Here is a 21,266-nt window from a genome sequence, read left to right on the forward strand (position 1 = left end):
AGTTTGAGAATTCACGCATTTGGCGAAAAGTCTTTACAGAATTAATGAGCAAGATTAAGTCGATGAGAGGTTATAAAAGACTGTTTCCATATATTTTTTTAATTTTCCATACAGTGGATCGCCCAGTACTACTACAGCTGGCAGATAATCTTCATCGGCTTCTCAGAGTAGCTTCGCTCGCTGTCTTCACTAGAACTTACCGGAACAATGCGAGGAAACACAAAACTTACAAAACAAACAAACCCAAGGTCCTGCAGCAGGAAATAAATGTTTTCATTTTGAAAGTAATTGCTGTTTTTCATTTGTTCAAGAAGTTTCAACAACAAAATACTCAGAACTTTGTGAAAACTTTTGTAAAAAAAAAAAATGTTTGATTCTTTTCATCAGAGGAACCTTGTGGGCTTCAAAGTTTGGGAGTCACCATTGTTAGATGTTATGATGCTGGCACATTTCTTCATATTTTACACAAGTATGTGTAAAAGGAAAAGAAAGAATTGTGCAGAATTTCTCAGAACAATGTGCAGAACAGATCAATAAGATCTTGTGTGTTTATGAATGTTGCTAAACGCCAACAAGTGTGAAAGACTCCACTGCATAACATTACAGAAAAAAGCATTTATTTTTGTCTGGTAAACTTAACAATGTTAAATTATTTTTTTAAATATGAAGCGAGCGAAGCTGCACTGCTCCAATTTTTAGCTACACACCCTCCAAATTTGTGGCCTATTTTAACTGCAAAGATTTTCCATCTCTCCTGGTGGATTCAGCTCAGCATCCACCTGCAGAGGCTCCGACGGGGGGGTGAAAGATATTTTCTTGTAGACTCTAAATATATTTTTCAATAATTCAACTAATTGAGAAACAAACAGAGAAAAGGGGTTTTTAATTATGTTTGGTTGGGAGGTAGAGCCAATCCAAGCTGACCCTGGCTGAGAGGTGGGACTCACCCTGGACCTTCTCACCCTGACTAAGTAGAACATGTGAGCTCCTCACAGACAGACCCTGGCTGAACCCGGGAGTCGAAACAAGAACCTTCCTGCTCTGAGGCGACGGAGCTAATCACTGCACCACCGCGCCAAGTCTCATTAATATGATAATACCGTTCCATAATCTCTCGTGCAGCTTTTCCTCTGATCTTGTAATCTGGTTTTGTCTAGTGAAAACTATCCTCGTGTACACGATGCAACCAGAATCTAAATCTGTGACACATCAAAGCCTGTCTGGTTGTGAACACGGTCTTACCTATGCAGTAGCAGAGAATGATGGACAGCACCACAGCCACGCCCACAGCGATCATGGCGGTGCACTTCCACGAGCAGTGTTTGGGCGACTTCTTGAACTTGAAGGCTCCTCTGGACAGGCTGTTCCTGGGCAGCGGGCGCGCCGGCGTGGAGTAGACGGCGCCCGTCGCCATGGTGTAGCCGGGGGCGGCCGCGCCGAAGAAGGGCGTCGTTCCTGGTCCCGTCTTAAAAAGAAAGTGCCTGCAAAGGACGAGGGAAAAAGTAGGAGGAGATAAATTATAAAGGAAGACATTTATTTTCATTTTACTTTACTAAATTTCCACATTTGTAGATGTGTTAGTAATGTCTTTATGTTTGTTGACTCTGCACTTTTGTTTGCTCTCTCGCCTTGAACTGCCCCTTGGCTGATTAATAAAGTAATTTGAATTGAATTAAAAGGGTGAAATAAATGATTGGTTGTTTAACATCTGACTTTTAATCTTAAAAGTCAGATGTCTAATTAATGAAACAACCTCAACTCCAAGAAATCAGTTTTCTTTACAAGTGCAACAAAACAGTCAAATTGAAGGAAATGTTTTCTATTCACACAACAAGGACACATCTTTTAATTAAATATGACCTAACATTTTAAGTGAAATGATCATAGACACTGTTTATTTTCAGCCAAAATATCTCATAGTACAATATCCACATGTAGTCTGAGTCTGGGTTAAAATTTGGGAAAACATTGTGACCGGTTTTAATACAGAATAAAACAATAGAGTAGATCCTTCCACAGTGTGCACTTTTGTTTGCTCTCTCGCCTTGAACTGCCCCTTGGCTGATGAATAAAGTAATTTGAATTGAATTAAAATGGTTAAATAAATGATTGGTTGTTTATAACTTAATCTTAAAAGTCAGATTCATGAAACAACCTCAACTCCAAGAAATCACGTTTCTATACAAGTGCAACAAAACATACAAATTGAAGGAAATGTTTTCTATTCACATAACAAGGACACATCAGTTAATTAAATATGACCTAACATTTTAAGTGAAATGTTCCTAGACACTGTTTATTTTCAGCCAAAATATCTCATAGTACACTATCCACATGTAGTGAGACTCTTGGTTTAATATTTGGGAAACATTGTGACCGGCTTTAACACAGAATAAAACAAATAGAGTAGATCCTTCCACAGTGTAACTCCCATGGGAATCAGACTGCAGGAGGCACTGGGTTATATTCTCATATCCAGTCTAATCCTGACATTGGAGGAGGTTAACAAAAAGTACCTCATAAAAACAATCATCTCCCACTTGCCCTTTTACAACTGGGCCTTTGCTAATAGCCCATTATACCTGGGGTAATTAAGAGGGTTTAATCAAATGCACTACGGAGTGATCGTCCTATTAACTTTTAAACCCCACGTGAAAAGCTCTTAAGTAAATGAATTAAGCCTTGTTGCCACTCTTGCCACTACTTATAGATTAATACCCAAATGCCTCCAGGCTTATGGGGACAACCAGGGAAATTGGACAGATTGACCAAGCATCGCAAATGCGTCTTACTGTCTAGGACTGTGGAGTTTAACCGCTCAAGAATATTAGAGAAAAGAAATATGAATTTATTATTTATTACCAGTTATGTAGCCTTTTCAAGTGGATAACTGTTTTGTTTTCTTAGATAATGGATAACTCTTAATTGAACTCTCAAATTCTGCGCTGAGTTGAGCAAATGATTGACTATAAAACATGATGGGTAATTTTTATTTTGTTTTGCCATTTATTTTGTGTTTTGATGGATTCGGTGAAGGACAGAAAGTAAACAGGACAAGAGAGTAATTAAAAATTTGAGTTAAATAAAATGTCACGTAACAAAACTGCCATTATTCAGTTGCCTTTTCTTTACAACCTTTTATTCAGCCTGATATTGTCTCATGATTCTGTTCGAGTCCGTCATTCTTTTATTTTATTTATCTATTTCTTCCTTTTATGCCCAATCGTCTTTTTCTTTTACTGCATTTGTCTCTTGGCTGGATTTAATTCTTCTCCTTTACTTCTTATCATTTTAGCGTTCTTTCCTTTCCCTTGATTGTGAAGCACTTTGGCTCAAACCCCCATTGCTTTCAATGTGCTGCATAAATAAATCTGACTTCACCATCGTTGTTGTGGGTTTTTTTTACCTGAAAGAAACTACCCTGTTATTACTTCTCGGCCGGGGGAGGTTAAGTGCCTTACTCAAGAGCACTTCAACACCGGGTAAATAAAGTAGCAAGGGATAAAAATTCACTTCCTTGTCCAGACACTTTCGCCCCAGTGATCAGCAGCTACCAGAATAAAAAGTTAAAAGTTCTTTAGAAACTGTGTGTGAGGTCAGGTCAGTGAAAAGAGAAGAGAAGAGAAAACGCAATCAAAGAAAAATCTTCAAATTACTCCAGTGATAAATTCCCAAAGCAGCAATTAACAGATACTTTAAGAAGAGCAAAAATATATCTAAATGTCTGTTTACCCAAACCTATGTGGGTTGGATCATTATATTTATTATATTGTTTGGAGAGGAAGGATGTTTCTTCCCAGTTTTCTAGCCTCCTCTAATTTCTGTAACCAAAAAAACAACCTTACACGTTTCACACAAGTCTCGCTTCATGTTCTATAGATTCCAGGAGGAGTGAGTTGCCGTGGTAACAGCTAATTTAAATAAACCGATAACCTGATAAGGCCGTGTTTGCTCATCAATTATTTGCGTGGCATCTCTGAAGTCTCGGTGTGAGTTTTGTCAAGGTTTTTCTTTCCTTTTTTATTTTTTAATCCTGCCGGTAAATCTGCAGTAAAAGAGCTTGAGAAGAGCTCATTAGTGTAATAAGTGCACAATCTGAAGCCGAGCATTAAGGATTGGAAATCCGTGTAGTTCCCTGGTTACAGCAGAGTTACCTTGGGTCAACAAGCTTTGGGCGAGCTGCACTTCAAACGGTTTCCACGACGACGACACTCCTTTATTTTGGACTAAATGTTTCCAAGTGAAGTTAATCACATGTTGGTTTAATACAGATTTAAGGGATGTCAAAGAGGGGAGCCGTCAGAAGAAGGATTTCAGTCATGCTCTCTGGTATTTCAGCTACTCCCCATCTCCTGTGAGGATTTATCTCTGAGCGAAATCCTCCTCTGATCAATTCTTGGCTAAAAAGAACAAATGTCAAATTTGGATTGTCTGGCTCCTCGATGGCCCGATTGACACACGCTGCCACGGACAGACTGCGATTCCATTTAAAGGTTACGCCGTGGCACCGCCGGAATGACAATGCTGCGGGCGTCTGCAACCCCCCCGAAGAAGAAATACTGGGATTCTTTAATCTGGAACAATCTGTACTCTAGCTGCGGCAGCCTCTGTAATGTGCAGTTGGATATGAATTGAGGTCAAAACTGGCAAGACGTAGGAGGAGGCAGACGTGAAGTCAGACTCAGGCAAATAGACACCGCTATCTGGGGAGTTAAGTGTAAGTGGATGCAATCTGATGAGGTGGACAAGAAGCGACGAGGACGTGTGAGTGTGTGTCTCTGTGTGTGTGTGTGTGTCTGTGTGTGTTGGCAGGGGTGTGCACTCTATTTGGGGGAGGGCGAGTAGCTGCTGCAAGTTGCTTGATGATTTCTGGAAACAGTTTGGCCTGTAAATGAAAACATCTACCTGTGCTCTTATTTATCCACCAAGTTAGTACATGATGTTCCCAAGTGAGAGACACCTGAACTAAAAACATCAATGACTCGTCTGTATCGGAGCTGCAGTGCTACAGAACACAGGAAGTCGGAAAAATAACAAATCAAATAACAACAACCTATTTCCCTATGTTTAAAAAGGAGGGAAAGACGCCCTGGATCTGCCCAAATCTGGATTTGCTTAAAGAAAGAATAGAATAGAAGAGTGCTGCTTATCGCTGTTGAGGCCCAAAAGTCACTGAGATTCAAACAAACAGAAAACAAACTACCAGTCTGATGCAGGCATTATTCCCTAGGAAATGAGAGAAAACTTCAAAAAACGCCATATCTCCTGATACAGATCTGTCCACAAAATTTCACAGCTTCTTCCCTGATCCTTCCACAAAGCTTTGTGTTAATCCCTCCAGTTTTATATTGCGTAATCTTGCTTAAAAGAAACAAATAAACAAAGGTAGAGGTAACAAATATTTCAAACTAGAAGGTGTTCAGAGAGGAAAAACCTCCCTAAAGGCTAACACCTTATTCTGTCATTTCAAATATGTCCAACCTAAACTGAATGGGCTCTTACTTGGGGCATTTGACCCATCAGTCCAAAAAATGGGTTCGGTTATTTCTGCTTAATCCTGCAAGCTAACAAACACGGAACAAATTGTTAAATCCTTGGCGGAGTAAGATATAAAGTGTTTGAATTGAAATTGTGATTCACAAGAACCATATGGCACCTTGAGGGTGGTTTAAACTTCAGTTTTATCACACACATTTATATCCCTTTTGCTTTCTACAACTGCAAAGTGAAAGTGAAAGTTAGAATCCGTTAGAACCGGCGTTTGCCAGACAAATTTCCGACACTGGACATTTATTGCACTCTGCGTTTAAAGTAATTCCGGTTGCTGATGTTTTCCATGTTTTTCTAAAGAGCCGAATGAAGGGGTCTAAAGATGAAATGCTGTCGGACATGATTAACAAACAACGGACCAGTGTAAAACGTCTGCAGCTCCGCACATGGGCTTGAGCGGCCGTAATTGATTACACCGAGTGTGATGCAACACGCCACATTACTATGCTAATCCAGGCTGGCCCGGTGATAGGGACGTCGTACGCTGGGAGTGAGAGAGGGAGAAGGAGAGCGAGCGAGCGAGTGAGAGAGAAGGAGGGAGGGAGACAGAGAAGAGACAATCAAGAGAGTGTGAGAGCGGGAGGGAGGGGGGGGGGGAGGCGAGCAAATGAATGGCTTGTGTGTCAGTGTGAGCGCGGTGTGTGTTTGTGTGCACCGCTGCGTGTCCCATTGAGAAGCCCCGCTACACAAAAGCAGCAGCCAGCCCGCTCTCCTCTGCTCTCACAACAGCGCTTGTCATCGGGATGACATTTGAAAACATCCTCACAGAGGACAAAGGACTAAACACCGAGTGGGAGGTTTTGCCTCTCGCTATAAGCTCCAGCTGGGGGGGGGGGGGGGGTGAGAGAGCACAGCAGAAACAATGCAAATCAAAGCCCTCAGAGCACGTTATCTGCCCATTAGCTGCTGCTCCGAGTTAGCGTTGCAAGGTGAGAGTCGGGAATAATCCGGCCGCTTTAATCCACGCTCGGAGAAAAATACTTAAAAAAAAGGAAGGAGTGCAGATGTGTGGAGGCACCGCTGCGTCTGGTTCTCACACCACCGGCCTCAGACGCCAGGTCGCCACCTGCCCGGTCCACAGGGGCTCGGCCAACACCGGCTATTCTGGGAAATCCACGACCGTGTGGTTATATTTCAGTGGCGCCTTGAACACCCTGGTGCCATCTTGAGTAACTCCCTCCGAGTGCTCAGATTGTGTGCACACGGAATTTAGTATATATAACAAATTTGATTAGGAGAAGAGCTGCTTTGTACACTTTAGTGAGTCACATTCTCTGTGGCTTCATCTTGAAGGACAATAATGGTGCAGACATGTTTCCACCACAGGAAAAATGCGTATTTAAGCTGCAGCAGGTTAAATTTGTAACGTGTAATGTATTTTTTATATGAACTGAACTATTTAGATTGCTCTTCACTATCTGTATAGCCTCTGTTCGTGAAAGCTTTTACAGTCGCTGCCAAAACTCATCTGGAACAGATGCACTTTGCGTTGCCAGCAGCGGCAACAGTTTACACAGTGCCCTAAAATAAAAGGAAAAATATTGCAGAACTCTGGAATAGTCAGTGAAATGTGTGCTTGGCACCGGAGATGTTGGCAAAATAAACAAAAAGGAAAACACATGAGAAAGAGGAGAAAAAAATAAAAAATATATATCTTGAGGATTACCACTTTGTCTACACCGCCATCCTCTTTGGCAGGTAACCAGCTATCACTGCATCACTGCTTCTTTCTATTCCAGATGGCTAGTTGGCTGCTAGCTTCCACATGACTAATCAGTCCTGGTGCGAACCTGACACTGTGGCTGGCGCACAAAAGAGAAGTTCAATGTCCCTCCTCTGATGTGAAGCATGACTGTCTGACTCACGGTTTACACGTGCATCCCACAAAACAACTCCACGCACCCGCGCACACACCATAAAAAAAAGCCAAATCCCAGCAGGATTACCTCTGCTGTTCTTTTTCTCCGCCCGTGAGAACAATTCCAACACATTTTTCCATCAGGAGACGCCGCTGTCTGTGGGACGCCGCACCACATGATGACTCTGGAGCTGAGACATAATTTCATTTCACCAAAGGACTCCCTTGACACACGAATCCAATGAGGATTGACAGTACATTTAGAACTGCTCCGTGTGGCTGGGCAGAGCTTCAAAAGCCTCATTCGGAAATGTCTCGCTGAACCTCTCTGGTTTCCAAGTGAGGGAGAGAAAATGCTGAAGTGGGCTTGAAAGGACATACATATGTAAGAGCAGACACCTACCTGTATCTCATCCAGCCGAGCACTCAGGGAACTTATAGCTCCGGCTGCGAAGGCGTCAGAAATACAGATTTCACACATGCTGATATGGTCGATTTTAAAGAAAGGATGAAGTGCCGCTCAGGCGTAATTACCACGTATGTGCAGTGGCCTCCTAGGAGATATAGCAATTCATTTTCATAATGAAACTGAATGGAATGCTGCTAATTGAATAAATCATCAAATGCTATTGGAGGGGAGTCAAGTGGTTCATCCGGGAACCCTGAGGGGGTTTATTTTAAAAATTATTCCAAACACTTTAAAGATCTAAATGTCAGTTTTTTTCTAAACAGCAAGGACACAGCACAGCTCCGTCCCTGCTCTGTTGACGACGAGCTGAGCCCTTTAAGTGGAGAGGTCTTAGCTAGCACCAGGCAGAAGTGGAATCATTTCATAGATTTATCTCGAGTATAAAATCTGTTTCTCTCACGGAGACAGAAACTGCAGAGGGGATAATTGATAATCCGCAGCCTGGGATCAGAACATCTCATATCTCGTCCGTCATCGTCCTGCTTTAGTTTGTGTTTGTGTTATTTAGCGATCACAAGTAAATCTTCAGAAATTGAGAGATTTTTTATACTGTGTTTGCATTAATAGAATATTGACTGATATGTGTTTTCACCCCTGTCCATTAGCTTGTTTGTTTGTGAGCAGGATGACACAAAAACTAACAAACTAAACACATTAAACCTGGTGGAAGAATGGAACTCAGGCCGAGAAAGATCCCATTAAAAATTGGCACAGTTCTGGAGGAAATGGTGGATCCTGGAAAATGTTATTTCTCTTCCTCTACCACTGAAAGATTGTGTTGTGTATGTTTTTGTGAAGATCTCTCCTTTACTGACAGGAGAGTAAGTGTGATTTGGGGACACAGACCCACAGCAAAGGGCTGGATCGGAATCAAACCTGTGGCCTCTGCAGGAAGCCTCAAGGTGCTGTATCCAGATTGGCCGATTTTTGACATTTCACCAAGTTTCCAAGGGAATAAATAATGGATCTCGATGAAAAAACTAGAAAATTGTGCATAATTTTGGTGCTGATCCAAAAGTATTTAAATGTGGTTTTGTCAGAGGGGGCTTCGCTATTATTTTCACTCCACGGAAACAATTACAGCTGCAAACCTGTAACTACTAAAAACCATAATTATGGTTAAATCCAAAGACCTGGGTAGGAGGTACGTGCTCTGCTGTGCTCGTTCTTAATTTTTTCGTACTTTTCGGACGCACGTGTTTGATCCTTTACAGCTACAGGAGTAAATAAGCCGAAATCAAACTTTCCGTGTTAACTTTTTACAGTGCGATCACAGCGGGATCGGTGACTTCACCCACTCGCCGACGTTCTAATGAGCCGTCGTTACAGACGCAGTCACACAGTGCAGCACTTCACTCATTTAGGAGGAACAATGAAAGCCATTCTCCATGAAAGCCGGTTGCTATTGAGTCAAATTAGCACAGTGGTGCTTTGAAGACCACCACTTTTATTAGAGGTTACACACGCACATAATTCATTAATGTTAATTAGTGCAGAAGTAGCTAATGCCGTCAAGTGAGTGCTTCGTTCTCAAGGAGGTCATGTCAGTGGGAATTTATTAGAAGAACATCAGAACACTGTGGTTTTGTATTTGAAACATTTTTCTTTTCAATCAACTGACTAATTCTCAGTCAAATGTAGCGTGTGATTGCATCTGAGGAAGGATAACAAATCCATATCGATGGTGAGGATTCAAAAGAGCATCACCCCCTTGTGTCTACTGTACGTGCTGGGCCAGGACGCCCCCTGTAGGCAGCATAATAAATACTCTCTCTCCGGCTTGTGCTTACATTTGCTAACCCGGTAGTTTTCATGACATGTGCAATTATGTGGTGAACCTGGCGGCCTTCCCTTTTGGCCCCATTGGTCCTCGGCGGCTCTCAGTTCCCACCCACTGACAAGCACTTGATTTAGAGTCCACTGTGCTGATGGTGATTTATGCTTCACCTGATGATAGGTGTGCACATATTGTTTTCGTCGATGCGTCGATGACAGCCCAAGGTCACCAAGCGGTTAGTATTCAATCGCCGCGTCTTCCCGAGAAAGCAAAACTGTCACCGCACATCCCGATTGATTCAGTCAGATCACAAGAAGTTGTTGCTCTCCACGCCGCCACAGACGGATATTTCAAAGTTTACATTCATCTAAGGAAGAGAGAGGGTTGTTCTCGTGCCAGGGAGATATCAGGCGAGAACGCAATCATCTACTCGAGGTTGTTTCTGAGTCAGAGCACAATGTACCGCAGTTCATTTGCCAGGATATTTTGAGCTCACTGATTAAGAAAGATGTAACTGATGTTTTCAGGAGGTAGAACTTGGCAGTGGACGGTTATCTTGCACAGCAAAAATTTTGATGTAAGACAAAGTCTGCTTATACCAAGTTTCTTGTTAAGTTATAGCCTCTCTGATTTTAACTGGCTCGCTCTCTGATATTCCCACCGTTCACTCTAATCATGTGCTTTCCTGCAGCTCTGTTGGATTTAGGATCAGCTCTTAATTGTAGGTGCATAAAGAAAGCAGAAATAAGAGTCCTTCACAAAAAAAATATAGCTGTATTCATCAAGCTCAGCAGTTCCCATATTAAACCATGTACGGCGATAATTTAACAGGATGAGCTGTAGTTCTTACAACACACACTTGAATATTGTAAGTCCTGTTATGAATTATCATTTTAATACCCATCAATGTTTGCAGGTGTATCACTAAAGCACATTAATAAAACAAATCAGGTGTTGAGAATGATTAACATTATCATTAATATTTAATGTTTAAATCATCAATTTTTCGGCAGCTCCACTGTTGCCATGGGGAAGATGTAGGATATTCGTGAGACTATCTACTACAGCGACAACCAAGTTAATGTGGAAGCTGAGAAACACAAATATTAATGAAATTCCGGTTGTTAAAAAAAAAAAAACACACTGCAGTCACTGTTAAACCTGCCAGATTGAGTTTTATGAATATGGCCAATATGCAATATTTCAAAAACACATCAAACATGCCAGTGAATTAATCAGACCAAGCTGAGAGCAAGAGGCAATAAAGCTATTAAATTTAATATTATTAAAAGAAATAGTTAATACTGCTATTTACTATGGTTTAAATTATGGATTTGCCCACAGGTTGGCATCTCCATATCGTTGTGGAAAGCCCTGTAAAATACTCTGACGCATAACAATCACGAAACCCATAATTTAACCAAAATCAAATTACAATTTTAAACATCACCTTGTCCTTTAAACTCTTAAAATGCCTCCGCTCATTTTTTTCTGGATCAATTTGTTTTCTGACTCAGTGAAAATTGCCTCATCGTGAACACCTGGCTTTGAGTTTCCCGTTCCCGCTGGAGGTCATCGTGGGTCACTCACCTGCTCTCCAGGGCCACATTGCTGCCCAGGACCCAGCTGTCCTGCAGCTGGACGCATTCTGCCGTGCTCTGCAAGTCGGCCGCCAGGCCGCCTGTGGGCGGAGGGCTCGGGCTCCTGTGATTGGCCAGTGAGCCTCGGCTCAGGGACGTGATGGACGGGTGCTGCTTGTGTGGGGGTGGGGCTGGTGGCAGAGGTGGAGGGCCTTGCGGACTGGATAGATGATCCCCTGAGGAGAAACACACAGACATCAGAATATTAAGAGTATTCTTGCAGTAGCAAAAATCCAAAAGGCAGTAATCTCCTCTGATGGTTTTAAATTGCACCCAGAGTTAAGAGACTGGGTTGGTAAACAGACAGCAGATGGGTGAGATTATGCATCTGCCTTGTGTGCAAGATATGACAGCGTACAGCCACCTAACAGACCCGCAAAAGTAAATACAACCGAGAGCAAGACATTAAAATGAGATGCAACCACTGCAAAAAGAAGGGAAATAAGTGCTGCTTTTATGGCGACACACATAATAATTGTCGCAAAACGCCAAACGGCTGACAGTTGGGTTCTCTTAAACAGAAGGTCACTTAGAGAGGCAGCTGTTCTTTTATGGGCGCTTAACGCAATGTTTCACGTTTGATTACAGCCAGTGAAGACTCTCAAATAACTAATGACCAGAACATCCATTAGAGCTCTGAGAGAACAGGTTTTCCAATTTCACACAAAGCTGTGTAATTGGCCCCCAGAATGGCATGTGGTGATTATCTATCCATCTTCCCTGTTTAAAAAGGTAAAAACCCACAGTGCTGACAATTCTGATTTGCTCCAACGAGCCCCAAATGGGTATCGTCTTTCTTTCCTCACAGAGGCTCGGAGAAGATTGAGAAAGCTCCGGATATTCGTCTTTTAGGAGTTGTTTAGTTGTTTTTATATTGACAGCATGAATTTTTATAAAGCCTAAAGGAGTTCAATTCAAAACGTATGACGGCTGAAGGTCTGTGAGGGTGCATGATTTAACTTTTTTTGCATTCTCAACCTTGCATGAAGACCTTGTGGAGCTACGGATCAAAATCTGCTCCGTGCTATTGGCAAGACGGAGCTACTTCACTGAAAGGACGTTATTCATTGTTTTGAAAGGAGCCATTAGTGACCATGCAATTTTTGTCCTTGTCGACGTGGTTCCACTTTACTCTGTGCGCCCTTCTGTGCATAAAAGAAGCTGTTCAATGCAGATAAATGAGCCTTGAATTTGGTTGCACACAGTAAACGGAGTAGAGCTAGGACGTCATTTCCAAAGCTTTGGGGCCAAAACCTTTAAGCTACAGTACCAGCAGCCTATTCAAATTCTCCCTCCCACGTTCAAACTGGAAATACTAAAGAAATATAAAGTATACCGTAAAAACTACTGCAATAGGAAATGATTACAGAGAGTAAAACCGCTCCCCGCAAATTCACTGCAGGAAGCTGCAATAACGTTTTAGCAGGTGCCAGTTGTTCCAATTATTTTGTGACTGATTACTTGCATTTCCTTAAATACAACATAATGGATTCGAGAACATCTGTTTCATCCGAGCGGAAACAAACAGGAAGACAAATAGACTTGGAGACTGTTGACATTGTGCTGTTGATATATCAGGAGGATTCCGGAGTTATCAGAGTGCACAGGGCTGCTGCACACGACCAATCTCACTGATTCCCGACCGCAATTACACAGCAGCAGCATGTGCCTATAAATACCATAAAAGCAAAATCACCAGGAGCCAAATGAAAGTTGTTTTTTTTTCTCTCCTGCTTTTTTGTGGCCTGTGATAAAGACTTTGATCAAACCCAATCAAAACGAGATCCCCTCATAACCCAAAACAACCTTATTCAGAGGCAGAGTCCTAGGATATGAATTACCTGAGATAAACTGTGGGATCGGCATTTGAAAATTATACGTCTGCCGTGACTTGGTGATAATGAATACAAGACGTTCCACTCATCTCCTGGGCTAGACGGTGAGCCCTATTAGAAAAGTGCTAAGTAGGCTAATAGAAATGTGGATTATCTACTGACACGGGCTGGTTTTACTTCACCTCGGGGCCTGATTCCACCGTAAGAGCCTGCAGCAACCACAAGCCCCACTTCCCTCTGCAGCAGAGGAGAATCATCCAATGTTTAGGTAAGAGGAACGTGAGCTGGAAAACATTATTTTTTGGTAGTAAAGGTTAAGAGGAACTATGTTTTGTCTATTATGAAGCAAAACCAACCCAGAGTCAATTTCAAGCAATCGAGTGAAATAAGAATTCATTAGAAATAAGTGCAGCGTCCCCTTAAAAAAAACATAATAAACGCCAGAATGTTGTACAACACAAAATAGCTGCTGTTGTTTGCTACCCTGCAAACAACATCTTATTATCACACGCCCCCATATTACACAGTCAATCCCCTGTAAACAATTTGGCCTCCCATTACGCATTACAAAATAAAGATACATGACAGATATTGCACAAATCTCTATCCATTTATCCTTGTGTCTGCGTATTGATCCGTCGGCTCACAGTGCACGTCAGCGTCTTGATTGCCCTTGTGTAGTTTGCAGCCGCTCGCTGTGCTGTTCTCACAATGAGAGGTGGAGAATGCAGCACAGACTGACCTCACACCTATTAAGGTTTGTATAGTGTAGGTGCATAACGGATGATGTAAACTGGGAAGGTACAGATGCAACAAAGATGAGTACAAACGGTCGATCTCGAATCAATTTCCGAGGAATCGATATTTTGAAAAAGGCACGACGGAGCTGTGACATGCAATGCTCCGTGTTTTAGGTGAAAGCTAAAGCTGAGCCTGATGTTCTGAAAACACACACAATCCCAAAACCTTCAAAGGAGCGGGATTTGACATGCGGCAAATCTGACGGCATAATCCCACAATGGACCGCGGGAACATAAAACCCCATGAACTGAATTAAACCGACTGTATGCATACTTTGCAAAAAGCACACAAAGCCTTTTTTGGGGGTATAAATAAGAGCTAATACGAGAACCGCTGTGTTTCAGTTAGCTGTGAAAGGGATGAAATGAAACGGTGAGTCTACGGAAATAAAGACGATAATAGTGTTTGGTGACGTCAAACATTTTCCCAAAAGCTCCACGAGAGGATTTAAGAAGTTTGAGACTTAGGGGTGTCTAACTTTAGCAGGTGGAAAGTGCCAGATAGTGCGGAGGCTCTAATAGCGAGAGCCAGGTCGTCTTCTGGCACCAGCGCTGACCTGGGAGCAGATCTCAATGGTCAAGAGGTTCTATAACACGTCAATAGAACCGGAGAAGCATTTTAAAGGGAGATCGTTTCGTGCCATTAAACGTGAGCAGTTCAATTCCAAAATCAATATGAAATCTATGCGGTTGTGCTTCTTTGTCCAGGTAATAAGCCGAGCATGGTGGAGGGAGATGAAACTCTCGTACAGTCTGTCAGGGACCGAGCAGGAAGACTAGAGAGCCACAGGGTTTCTTTAAAAAAAAGGTTGTTTTTTTAATTTGAATTTCATTAACAAAATTTTAAAAAGATAAATTTCACAAATAGTCAATTTCTTAAACTATCCTCCTGTAACTGCTGGAGACCAGTTAACAGCATCACAACCAAGAAAAAAAACGAGATGGGGGAACATATATGGTGGCTGGTCAAGCCACTCAATACCAAAGAGGGGGATAGATTCAGACATACTAACATTGAAAACAAACTACAGCCACAACATAACACCCCAGTACAAGACCATATTATATTAGCTAAGGGAAATTAACTAAATACAAATATCAAACAATAATCAGGGATTTAACAACTACAAATCAAGATAAGGAAATGATGTCCTTCCCCATGATAGCACAAGACATGGTGCAGTCCAATTAGGACTCAAAGCCATTTAAGGTGGTCTGCTGCGGCTAGGCCTCCTTTTGCTGAATGGCCAGATGACTCCCGCAACAACCCCCAGGAACTGGTAACTCAAAGAAAACGTAATAAATTATCACAGAAATATTTAATAAATAAAAGTGTGTTGTATGAAATCAAAATGTGTCCAGTTATTTAATAAATGAAGTGGGTGTGTTGCAAAAAGAAAGAACTAAGCAAATTAGGAATTAAGAGGGGTTTACCACCATGTTACTGAGTTTCAGCTTGTGTGGTTGCTGCTGCGGCCATCACACAGTCTGTAGATAAAAGCTCGTACAACTCTTTGAATCAGCAGTTGATAGAAGTGACCTAATTATTACAGCTGCAAGAAACAAGACTGAGCAACATTTCTGACTTGGTCATCAAAACAAAGGTATACTGTGGAATATTATGTGGAATATTATTCGACAGACATATGCACAAAGGGAGCTGATGGAGTTGAGGGGGCCGAACACTAGGACCTAACACTCATCATCGCTGACATCACGATACCTCCACGATTTAATATCACAGGCGCGGGTTGTTAGATTGGAAACGCTGCTCGTACCTGTGGGTTTCAATCGAATGACTGATGTGGAAATCACAAGAAGCCTGGTGACTTTGAATAACCTGACCAAGAGGCAGCGTGCATATGGAAGACTAAAGGGGGCCGGGAACAGAGCCTTGGGGGACGCCACCCCCCCGCTGAGCCACTGAGGAGGTGGATTTACCGAGAGTGACCCAGACGGTTCAACTCATGAGGTGATAGTCGGATAAGAGATTCGTGCCCTTGACTTCTACCCAAGTCTCTAAGCTATGTAAGAGGATTCTCTGATTAACAGTAGTGAAGGCGGCACTTAAAACCCAAAAGAACAATCTGCAGTCAGCCATAGGTCATTAGTAATTTTAACAAGCGCTGACTCAGAACTATGAAGTGTGCTACAACCAGATTGGAAACTGTTAAAAACACTGGGCTTAGGGGAAATAAATTGAGAGGAGATTACTCTCTTCAAAACTTTATAAAAAAGACATTTTTGGAGACTGGTCTTTTAATTATTTCGGGAAAAAGGGAAGATCCAAATGAGATTTCTTCAGCAACGGTTGAATAATGATGTGCTTGGAAACTGCCTGGAAAAGAACCAGGGGCCAGTGAGTTGTGAAAAATATGTCAAATGACGGGCTGACAGTGTAAAGTACTACCTTGAGCAGTTTAGTGCGGATGGTATCCGGGATGCAGGAGGAGGAGCTCATGCGTTACTCATGACTTAACTCCTCCACACTGACTCTGTAATGGGTTGAAACTGGGTAGAAGACTCTGAATTAACATGAGGACGGAAGCAATGGAAGCAGAACTAGGGCAATTTTTTGCTCTGCTCTACATTAGGCTCCAAAAAAGAGTCGAAGGCATCAATGGTGAAACGATTTACCTTAAACAGAAGTTAATTTTGATATGTTGAGTCTATCTTTAATCTTCTTTCTGATAAATGAAGACTCTTTTAGAAGAACTTGCAGACTTCTACTGTCGCTCTGGAGTCGTTTAAGGACTCAAGCATGATTGTTCAATCAGGAGGGAAATCTGTTTTCTGTACAAGTCTGAGAATAAAATGTTTGAACTCAGAGAATGTGCATTTTTCCCCCCAAACAAAATCATGAATCCAAACAAATATTTCCCTTCATTTCTCGGAGGCTTTCATGTGCCGGTTCTTTGTAGCCTGCACAAGAAAGGTTGCCTAGCGACCATTCACTCCAGTTTCAGCTGGAATGAAATGACGAAATTCAATCATTGTTTCTTTCACTCAACTATCATTACCGTACAGTTCACCAAGTCATATCAAGGAAGAAGCAACATCAGTGAGCGCCACAACAAACATCACCCCCCCCCCGAGAACAGCAGCACATATAACATGAGAAGTGCACTGGTCAGCTGAGCCATTGCGAAATTACTCATCGCCAACTTCTGCCCTTTTAAGTATTCAGAAGTGGAACTCGACTTCTCTGTGGATTTTGAGTAATTAATTATGCATTCAAACTTTTTTTTTATCTAATTTAAAGGGTTTTTATCATCCCCTCAATCGGAGTGCTGTCGAGATCAAAAGTTTTCCCTTCACATGTCTATATTTTACACCATCGGGCTGTATACCGATCATTTTTCAAACAGTGTGCAACCTCGAAAAGATACGACTCCATTTCCTTTTCGGAGCACTCAATTTCCCTGAGCACAGTAGGTGCTGGTGAGTCTGAGTGCTGCACGGCACAGTGGGGTCTGGCCTCCAATTTGAGGCATAGGTTTGAATGCAATTTCTGACCAACAGCTTTACACTCAGGAAAGAGTCTCTCTATGATGAAAACCCCACGAGTGATAACCTCAATGTGATTCCCTGTAATGAGCGATACGCGGCACGGTGGCGACAGCGGTGCAGCGGCACAGTTTACTCCAGTTAAGGTTTGAAAGCCGCTGGGGCAGAACCAAGATATATATTAAAATATGGACTTTTGGCACCGTGGCACTTTGAATTAGGTTATCCACTGCATTGCATATATTGGCTTGTGTGTGTGTGAGTGTTTTTCTAAATAGGAACACTAAACAATGAGCCTTTAAGAAAAGCCTGGCCCTGTCTTCCATCGAGACACACAGGGAATTAAGATGGCCTTTAAAGTGCAAGCTCAGTGGCTGGGAAGGCAGATGAAACAGCTGTGTGGTTTATGGGGCTTTGCTTTGAAATCAGATCAAGACGGATGCCTCCTTTGCATAATTCCTCAACGTCAGCTTGTCATCATCTCCATCAGCAACATGCTTTAAAGGACCTCTGTGATTAATACTGCATGCCAGCGCTAAAATGACAGACTCATTCCCGTCTTAATGATGCTTGCAATATCTATCAGATGATGCTTTATGAAGCTTCAGTGTTTTTACAGAAACACTTCCAGGAGTAGTTCTATGTTTCGGTTGCTCTTAACACTTAAGAGGGTTTTTCTCTTCACAGGAGACGAGTGCATCGGGCTGCGTCAGCGAACTGGAAGTGACTGCAGGCGGGAAAACATCCGACAGTTTGTCATTTTCTCAAGAAACTCTATTTCTGACACAGTTAATAATGTTTAAAATGGTGTGTTTTTGTTTCATTTTGAGTTCAAATTTCACAACAACTTCCTGGAACTTGTTGATTCCACCTTGTATATTATTAAAATATATATTTTCTGAGTAGGGCACTGACAATCCTTGAATACCGAGCCAGAACATATTTGAAAGCTGCTTCTAAAAAATATTTTTCTTATTTTCTATGTGGATCTTCAACAGAGTAAATACACACAAAAATATCAGAACCCTGAACCTGGTGGAATTTTTAAAAATCTTCTAGATATCAATGAAAATGTTTTTTTGAATAGCCTGTTTCTCAATGTCAAAGAAAATGAAACGCAACTCTTGGATCCAAACCAACACTTAATGGGTTCTTCCCTGACCCATAACATATCCTTCCAACAAGTGTCATGGTGATTAATTGAGAAGTTTTTACGTTAACCTTGTTACTAACAAACAAACAATTGGCAAAGTGAACTTAAAATGCCTGCAGGCATGAAAACATCCTACAATATGTAATATGCTTCTGATATAGTCATTTAAAATGGTTTAGATTTTTGAAATATTCATCCTGTTCGGAAAAAGCAAGTTCAATTTCATCTTATTTTTCTCAAACTTTTTCATTGTCACCTCTTGACTCAGACGATCGGACCCAATGGGTTTCTAAAATATTCACTCATTTTCCGATGAAAGCTCTGAATACACCGCACTCACTGTAATGTTCCGACACAGAGTCAGGACACAATTAAAAGCCGTTTTGCACTCACTAAAACTCGGTGAAAGCCTTTTCATATTCATTGTGTAAGTACTACAGCGAAAGGTCTTATGCCATTTTACTCTCCATTAAGAGACTGATGCAACTACTAATGGAATTGAAAAGGCCATTTGCTTTGACTGGCCGGCCCTTCATCAATAGGAAAATTGCAGGATGTGTTCATCATAAGAATTCCATCAAAATAGAGCAACCTTAAGAGGTCACCGCTTTCCTTTCTATAGCAGCATTTACACAACAATATTCATAACTTACATTCAAAAAACTGCAGCATCTCCGCGCTGCAAAATTTCAAATAATATGTGAAAAATAAAATGGCAGACTGCTACCAGGAAGAATAAATCCCCATTCAGTTTTATTTGAAATGAATAATGGATGAACTCCAGGATGAGACTAGCGGTAGCATGTTTATATATGTCAAATCAATAAATTAATTCTCATCAGCGCCTGGTTTTTCTCTTCACCTCCGCTCCGGTGCCGGCAGTATTCTTAAAAAGAGACGGCAGAGTCTCCTCACTGGGTGGCCCTGAGGGTGGGGTGGAGTGGGAGGGTGAGGGAGGGGGAGGGAGGTGGTGGTGGGGGTGGTGCCCGGTGGAATTCGGGACCATTAGAACAACCTTGCCCTAGGTGAGTTTTGGGGATTTACTCTGCAAAGAGAGTTGGCAATTTTCAGGGGCTTGGGGTTTAGAGGAAAAAAATAAAAAAAAGTAGAAGATGAGGAAGAGGAGGAGGAAGACGAAGCAGCAGCAGCAGCAGCTTTGTGAATTCCATCAAATTTCCAGCCAGAGCACCTCCACTGCTCTCACCTCTTTGCCCACTCTCCTCCTGACTCTCTATCAGATCAAACGCAGACATTTCTTTCAAGACATTTCTCTGCAGGGTAACCAGGATGTAACCAATATTTCAGGGGTTACATAATCATTGCAGTACAGGAAAAAAAAAAGAAAAAGAAAACAGGCATCAATCCATTTACCCACAGTAGATGTGCTGCTCCTCAGTCATACAGAGGACAAGCGTCAACTCACATCCGACGACTGCTGTTCATTTAAAAAAATGCATTATTTTTAAATACACTCGCAAACTTAAAGCCGCCGAAGACGCACAATGATTCTAAGCAGCCGCACGTCCATCGTGCTTGTCCATCCATCTCTCTCTCTGTCTCCCTCTCTGTCTCGCCCTCACTCTCACCCAGACATCGCTGCAGATGGCAGATCATCCTACAGATGATGACTGCTTAGCAGTTCGTCCTGACAGCTCTCCGATTACATAGCAATTACACTCCTTCTCAAAAGCTGCTTTGACAATTAGCCTGCTGACAAAACACTTAGTTGTATTTATTCATGTGTGGACAGCTTCGCCGTCCTTGTTTGTCCAGAGAGAGATTTTGTTCACACCCAGGTAAAGTGTTTGTTAGCGTCAGTCAGCACGGGAAACACATGAATACATGACACAGGAATGTGTCACTGCTCACACAGACCTGAACCAATCAGGATGAAGTCATTGTCAACTGAGCAAGTGATATTAAATTCTACAGTAAAGATTTTGAATGGGTATCAATAAATGTTGATTTTAAACAGCTTTAAAAGTCCTTATATTTAGTTCCAATGTAACAGTATATTGAGTTTCAAATAATAACACAAATGAACATTTAAATGTCAGGCACCATTGACATTTACATCTTTTACAACAAATAGGCAGATAAATGCATGTATTTGTCTCCCATTGCCAGTAGAGGAGTTTGCTTTCTTCTCTTGCCAAGGTTACATTACATACACTATACGGAGAAATAAAAACAGATGTACAGAAGTACACAAACGCTAGTGGCTATTTACGAGCCAGTGCCCGTAATTCAGTAGTTCAACGTGTGTCTTTACGTCAGGCCAGAGAAGCGGCAGCGGCGGCGTCTGACAAGTGGAAAAGAGCCTGGAGTTATCAACGAGAAGCTGTAAACATCGATGCAAGATTTCAAAGTTAGAGGAGAACGATTAAAACCTGCTCGACTTGATCTTTACCAGATCTACAGGCTATAAACACAGCACTGTCCTATTATGACCATATTGTTGAGGAATCTTTGATCATCCTCTAGCATTACTGTGTATGCCACTATATATTATGTACATTGTATATTACACATTATATCTGTACAGGAGAATAGTGCCTGTCCAATTCCACAGATTCTCCCTTCTCTCTCTTAGCAGTAGCCAAGGTCAGGTTATAGACAAAGGGACAAACAGTACATTGTACGTTCAGGGACTTTCATATCACATATAGACAGAGAG

The 21,266-nt window shown here is 41.9% G+C and overlaps 1 protein-coding gene across 7 annotated transcripts in view; it reads right to left on the bottom strand.

Moving 5' to 3' along the window:
* The window catches only part of si:dkey-237h12.3 (teneurin-3), a 151,963-nt gene that overhangs the window by 85,064 nt on the left and 45,633 nt on the right, over nucleotides 1-21,266 (bottom strand). For 4 of the 7 annotated variants that reach the window (XM_061079495.1, XM_061079494.1, XM_061079500.1 and 1 more), the window contains 2 exons: nucleotides 11,245-11,470; nucleotides 1,243-1,481 (listed from right to left, as the gene is read on the bottom strand). In XM_061079495.1, coding sequence (XP_060935478.1) covers nucleotides 1,243-1,481; nucleotides 11,245-11,470 — 465 coding nt within the window. The remainder of the gene's footprint in view (nucleotides 1-1,242; nucleotides 1,482-11,244; nucleotides 11,471-21,266) is intronic. The other 3 variants (XM_061079497.1, XM_061079498.1, XM_061079496.1) reach the window with 1 other exon arrangement.

The sequence above is a fragment of the Limanda limanda genome, chromosome 10, assembly GCF_963576545.1.
Source record: "Limanda limanda chromosome 10, fLimLim1.1, whole genome shotgun sequence".
NCBI classification, from domain to species: Eukaryota; Metazoa; Chordata; class Actinopteri; order Pleuronectiformes; family Pleuronectidae; genus Limanda; species Limanda limanda.